This window comes from Eptatretus burgeri, chromosome 11, assembly GCF_056783735.1.
Source record: "Eptatretus burgeri isolate ZD-2024b chromosome 11, Ebu_testis_v1, whole genome shotgun sequence".
NCBI lineage: Eukaryota > Metazoa > Chordata > Myxini > Myxiniformes > Myxinidae > Eptatretus > Eptatretus burgeri.
In genome coordinates this window covers 93912063-93919562 of record NC_140971.1, presented here as the reverse complement: position 1 = coordinate 93919562, position 7500 = coordinate 93912063, and the positions used below count along the sequence as shown (strand labels likewise).

Genomic DNA, 7500 nt, shown 5'->3' with positions numbered 1-7500 from the left:
AAAGGAAATGGGTGGGAGGGTCCAGTGAGAGGAGAAGAAAGCAGGAGTGGGTGTGGAAGAAAGCATGTCGTGACAATGGGCAGCGCTCTTCAGAGCCTCGAGGGAGAGACATGAGGTCACAGATGCAGGGTTGCAGCTACAGATTGTGGGGAAGGGGTGTGTGCAGAGGTCAAAATACACAATTTTGTGTAGGTATTGAAAGCGTGCATGAGAGAGTGCCCCAAGCAGCAGATAAATTCATGAAACATAAGTGTGCAGGCCCAAAAGTTATGTCAAAAATGAATATTTCATGGAGGATATGAGGATGTACAAGTTTTCGACTTAAAGACAGTTCAAACCTTGTTTGCCGGGAGTTCTTTGGATTTTGTTTCAAACAGCAGCTCTAACTTATTTGTGTCTACATTCACAAGTTCAAGGAGTGCCCAGATGGAACGAGTGCCGTAACGATGATTCCGATGCTTCCACTCCGTCTGCCGCACTTCATTCCAGAACAGCCTCACGGTCTTCTTCTTGCACGGAGGACTTGGGACTCCACTGGCATTGCATGATGTAAAAGGCGTCGCAGATGAAGGGAAAACCATTCCGGGGAATGGTGGTGGAGGTGGGCAGCCAGGGGGTGGCAGTAAGAAGGAGGCAGGCAGGGGAGGTGGCATTGTCATATCGGCTGTGGTTGTCAAGTTGAGCTTCAAGAAGTCAATATCATCTTCGTCAGTGAGGTCAGTGAAGTCCATATCTGTGGAAATAGAAGGATCATGAGGATATTATAAACAGGCATTTTTGGAAAAAAGCACGTAATTCCTTTCCCACCGACAGGTTATACATCTGAGTTCCCCAATCCATTTTGCTACTTCATGCGTGGACGGCCAATCCGAACCGTCAACGTAAAACCAGCAAACAGCAACGGGAATCACCGAACCAGACAACACCTGCCTTTTATACGCAATTCACGGGGCTCAGCAAGCAGTTGGTCCCAGAGTTGGTCGGACTCTTTTCGAGGAACTGCGTCGACTTGTGCGTTTTTGTGTAATGCATCAGCTTCACCCTCATTCTCCCGTGTAGGTTTTCCTGGTACAATGTTGAGCCTCTGCGCTCGGCTCTCGATGCTGTTTGGCGGCTCCCTCTCGATCTCCGGCTTGGTTTTCACCCCCTCCATATCTATGTCCACCAGTGCAGGATCAGAGGGAGCGCTGAGTGCTGAAGAATCACATTGCTCTGATGTGTTGCTGACGGATCTTCCATCTTCCGTCGAATCACTGACGTGACTCCCTCCACCAGCTGCACACAACATTAAAGTTCTTCTGTGGAAAACAGCAACTACTTCAACCTGTGTGATCACCTCCTTTAACACAATTGCTATTATCTTCACTACCACCAATAAGATATCACTGTATGTTTTGTTAACTTAAACAATGTCAACATCAACTTACTCACTATATTTCCAAAAGTATTGCGAAACTAAGTAGAGGTCACATTATCATTTCACAATCGTTAACTTGATTCCTAATTGGATGTTGGTTTACCTTTGGAAACCTGTCGTTAACAATTTGTTCCTCTTTCCTAATATTGACAAATGTCAGGTATGTTATTCAATGCTCAACATTTTAAGATCCTTGTGGAACAGGAGCGCAAAAACATTTGCTTGACCCAATTTCCACAACCTGTTTTCTTCCATTCGCAAAGGACAATACTGACAGGTGAATTGGGATTGAAGGTACAAATCCCTAGCATCCAATATGTATTGTAAGTTGTAGGTCATTGAGCCTTTTACCTCCAATTAACCCAAATATGAATTCATTTCAGCACCTGCTGCACATATTTTAAAGCACTTGCTGTTTCGGTGTCGGAAAATATGTATATACATCGTCAGGAGGACCCGTTCTAAGTTGTGGTCTGATGTAGCGATACTTTCGTTAATATAGTGTGCAGATCATGATAACTTCTGCTGAAAAATAGGTAACATGCTCATTAGGGTGGTCGATATTTGCAGGTGCAATTTAAACTTTAAAATTCGAAAACTATCACCCCTTAATTTTAGTCTAATGTACAAAAACACATCACGTGTCAAATTTCATCCAATTTGGACCATTTTTACCTCCGCCACCGAAGGTGAAGGAGGTGATGTTTTCACCCCCATTTTGTCTGTTTGTGGGTAGGATATCTCAAAAAGTTGTCGACGGATCCGGATGAAAATTTGTGGACAGGTTCAGTGTGTGACAAGGACGAACTGATTAGATTTTGATGAAGATCCGAATTCGGATCCGGATCTGATAGATTTTTAAGTGGTTCTTCACCATTGAGAGATTGGGATAAACCGATATATAGCACGATATCTCAAAAATGTATTGGGCCCGATATGTTCTGGTGGATCAGGCATTGCGTGGAAGAGGTATGCGCTCCACTGCGTGCTCTTCTCGTTCGAGTTTGTTTCATTTGGATGAGGTTCAGGACTGTTGTGGCCTGATTCCGGTGGCTTGACGTGGTTGTTAATTTTTGCATTGACATTGTTTCTTTCTTTTTTTGTTGGGGAAGTGGCTTCTCTGGTCCTGTACAACTTGAAGGATTAATTGTTTCTGTTCTTCTACCTTTGTTATGATGGCATTAAACTCCTCAATGAGGGCCACACACCTTACAGCATCTTCATTTACCACCTTCAGGTGTTCAACCATCTGTTGCGCTGCACTCTAATTGTAGAAACATGTGTGTTTCACCAAATAGCATGTACTTTAGTTTGTACAAAGCAAAACCACACATATTACATAAGGATCCTCAATTCATACAAAAGCAGCCTCGTTTGCATAATGGAAGCGTGTTCCACACAAAAGTTTGTTCTCAGCAGGTTTCGCAAGGTTTTTTTTTTGTGACAAATCACCACTCCACTGCAGAAATGCAGTTTTTTTCAAAAGATTTCACCTTCCACAAAGCCAAAGGTCACTCAAGATGGGGGCTGCACAAAGGAGAGTAAAAATATTAAACAGAAAGGAGGAATCTATTGACATTCCTCTTGAATTGAGGAAGGTTGGGATTGAGGGCGAAGCAGGATGGAGGTAAACGGTTCCAAAGTGATTCCGTAGGGAAAAAAAAAGAACAATAACAGAAGAATACCTCATAGTGTTACTTCTCGGGACAGATATAGTGTATGGATGGGACAGATATAGTGTATGCATGGGACAGATATAGTGTATGGATGGGACAGATATAGTGTATGGATGGGACAGATATAGTGTATGGATGGGACAGATATAGTGTATAGATGGGACAGATATAGTGTATAGATGGGACAGATATAGTGTATGGATGGGACAGATATAGTGTATAGATGGGACAGATATAGTGTATGGATGGGACAGATATAGTGTATGGATGGGACATATATAGTGTATGGATGGGACAGATATAGTGTATGGATGGGACAGATATAGTGTATGGATGGGACAGATATAGTGTATGGATGGGACAGATATAGTGTATGGATGGGACAGATATAGTGTATGGATGGGACAGATATAGTGTATGCATGGGACAGATATAGTGTATGGATGGGACAGATATAGTGTATGGATGGGACAGATATAGTGTATGGATGGGACAGATAAAGTGTATGGATGGGACAGATATAGTGTATGCATGGGACAGATATAGTGTATGGATGGGACAGATATAGTGTATGGATGGGACAGATATAGTGTATGGATGGGACAGATATAGTGTATAGATGGGACAGATATAGTGTATGGATGGGACAGATATAGTGTATGGATGGGACAGATATAGTGTATAGATGGGACAGATATAGTGTATGGATGGGACAGATATAGTGTATGGATGGGACAGATATAGTGTATGGATGGGACAGATATAGTGTATGGATGGGACAGATATAGTGTATGGATGGGACAGATATAGTGTATGCATGGGACAGATATAGTGTATGGATGGGACAGATATAGTGTATGGATGGGACAGATATAGTGTATGGATGGGACAGATATAGTGTATGGATGGGACAGAAAAGTGTATGGATGGGACAGATATAGTATATAGATGGGACAGATATAGTGTATGGATGGGACAGATATAGTGTATGGATGGGACAGATATAGTGTATGGATGGGACAGATATAGTGTATGGATGGGACAGATATAGTGTATAGATGGGACAGATATAGTGTATGGATGGGACAGATATAGTGTATGGATGGGACAGATATAGTGTATGGATGGGACAGATATAGTGTATGGATGGGACAGATATAGTGTATGCATGGGACAGATATAGTGTATGGATGGGACAGATATAGTGTATGGATGGGACAGATATAGTGTATGGATGGGACAGATATAGTGTATGGATGGGACAGAAAAGTGTATGGATGGGACAGATATAGTATATAGATGGGACAGATATAGTGTATGGATGGGACAGATATATGTATGGATGGGACAGATATAGTGTATGGATGGGACAGATATAGTGTATGGATGGGACAGATATAGTGTATAGATGGGACAGATATAGTGTATGGATGGGACAGATATAGTGTATGGATGGGACAGATATAGTGTATAGATGGGACAGATATAGTGTATGGATGGGACAGATATAGTGTATGGATGGGACAGATATAGTGTATGGATGGGACAGATATAGTGTATGGATGGGACAGATATAGTGTATGGATGGGACAGATATAGTGTATGCATGGGACAGATATAGTGTATGGATGGGACAGATATAGTGTATAGATGGGACAGATATAGTGTATAGATGGGACAGATATAGTGTATGGATGGGACAGATATAGTGTATAGATGGGACAGATATAGTGTATGGATGGGACAGATATAGTGTATGGATGGGACATATATAGTGTATGCATGGGACAGATATAGTGTATGGATGGGACAGATATAGTGTATGGATGGGACAGATATAGTGTATGGATGGGACAGATATAGTGTATGGATGGGACAGAAAAGTGTATGGATGGGACAGATATAGTATATAGATGGGACAGATATAGTGTATGGATGGGACAGATATAGTGTATGGATGGGACAGATATAGTGTATGGATGGGACAGATATAGTGTATGGATGGGACAGATATAGTGTATAGATGGGACAGATATAGTGTATGGATGGGACAGATATAGTGTATGGATGGGACAGATATAGTGTATGGATGGGACAGATATAGTGTATGGATGGGACAGATATAGTGTATGCATGGGACAGATATAGTGTATGGATGGGACAGATATAGTGTATGGATGGGACAGATATAGTGTATGGATGGGACAGATATAGTGTATGGATGGGACAGAAAAGTGTATGGATGGGACAGATATAGTATATAGATGGGACAGATATAGTGTATGGATGGGACAGATATAGTGTATGGATGGGACAGATATAGTGTATGGATGGGACAGATATAGTGTATGGATGGGACAGATATAGTGTATAGATGGGACAGATATAGTGTATGGATGGGACAGATATAGTGTATGGATGGGACAGATATAGTGTATAGATGGGACAGATATAGTGTATGGATGGGACAGATATAGTGTATGGATGGGACAGATATAGTGTATGGATGGGACAGATATAGTGTATGGATGGGACAGATATAGTGTATGGATGGGACAGATATAGTGTATGCATGGGACAGATATAGTGTATGGATGGGACAGATATAGTGTATAGATGGGACAGATATAGTGTATAGATGGGACAGATATAGTGTATGGATGGGACAGATATAGTGTATAGATGGGACAGATATAGTGTATGGATGGGACAGATATAGTGTATGGATGGGACATATATAGTGTATGGATGGGACAGATATAGTGTATGGATGGGACAGATATAGTGTATGGATGGGACAGATATAGTGTATGGATGGGACAGATATAGTGTATGGATGGGACAGATATAGTGTATGGATGGGACAGATATAGTGTATGCATGGGACAGATATAGTGTATGGATGGGACAGATATAGTGTATGGATGGGACAGATATAGTGTATGGATGGGACAGATAAAGTGTATGGATGGGACAGATATAGTGTATGCATGGGACAGATATAGTGTATGGATGGGACAGATATAGTGTATGGATGGGACAGATATAGTGTATGGATGGGACAGATATAGTGTATAGATGGGACAGATATAGTGTATGGATGGGACAGATATAGTGTATGGATGGGACAGATATAGTGTATAGATGGGACAGATATAGTGTATGGATGGGACAGATATAGTGTATGGATGGGACAGATATAGTGTATGGATGGGACAGATATAGTGTATGGATGGGACAGATATAGTGTATGGATGGGACAGATATAGTGTATGCATGGGACAGATATAGTGTATGGATGGGACAGATATAGTGTATGGATGGGACAGATATAGTGTATGGATGGGACAGATATAGTGTATGGATGGGACAGAAAAGTGTATGGATGGGACAGATATAGTATATAGATGGGACAGATATAGTGTATGGATGGGACAGATATAGTGTATGGATGGGACAGATATAGTGTATGGATGGGACAGATATAGTGTATGGATGGGACAGATATAGTGTATAGATGGGACAGATATAGTGTATGGATGGGACAGATATAGTGTATGGATGGGACAGATATAGTGTATGGATGGGACAGATATAGTGTATGGATGGGACAGATATAGTGTATGCATGGGACAGATATAGTGTATGGATGGGACAGATATAGTGTATGGATGGGACAGATATAGTGTATGGATGGGACAGATATAGTGTATGGATGGGACAGAAAAGTGTATGGATGGGACAGATATAGTATATAGATGGGACAGATATAGTGTATGGATGGGACAGATATAGTGTATGGATGGGACAGATATAGTGTATGGATGGGACAGATATAGTGTATGGATGGGACAGATATAGTGTATAGATGGGACAGATATAGTGTATGGATGGGACAGATATAGTGTATGGATGGGACAGATATAGTGTATAGATGGGACAGATATAGTGTATGGATGGGACAGATATAGTGTATGGATGGGACAGATATAGTGTATGGATGGGACAGATATAGTGTATGGATGGGACAGATATAGTGTATGGATGGGACAGATATAGTGTATGCATGGGACAGATATAGTGTATGGATGGGACAGATATAGTGTATGGATGGGACAGATATAGTGTATGGATGGGACAGAAAAGTGTATGGATGGGACAGATATAGTATATAGATGGGACAGATATAGTGTATGGATGGGACAGATATAGTGTATGGATGGGACAGATATAGTGTATGGATGGGACAGATATAGTGTATGGATGGGACAGATATAGTGTATGGATGGGACAGATATAGTGTATGGATGGGACAGATATAGTGTATGGATGGGACAGATATAGTGTATGGATGGGACAGATATAGTGTATGGATGGGACAGATATAGTGTATGGATGGGACAGATA

General features: G+C 41.4%; 1 protein-coding gene and 1 long non-coding RNA gene across 2 annotated transcripts in view; one reads left to right on the top strand and one right to left on the bottom strand.

Moving 5' to 3' along the window:
- Nucleotides 1-7500, bottom strand: part of LOC147017678 (FH1/FH2 domain-containing protein 3-like) — a 257701-nt gene that overhangs the window by 37186 nt on the left and 213015 nt on the right. Inside the window, exons 17-18 of the mRNA XM_085847448.1 lie at nt 931-1275; nt 339-733 (exon numbers count right to left, since the gene is read on the bottom strand). Coding sequence (XP_085703574.1) covers nt 339-733; nt 931-1275 — 740 coding nt within the window. The remainder of the gene's footprint in view (nt 1-338; nt 734-930; nt 1276-7500) is intronic.
- LOC147017679 (uncharacterized) overlaps nt 1-7500 on the top strand; it is an 18452-nt gene that overhangs the window by 2718 nt on the left and 8234 nt on the right. The window lies entirely within an intron of this gene.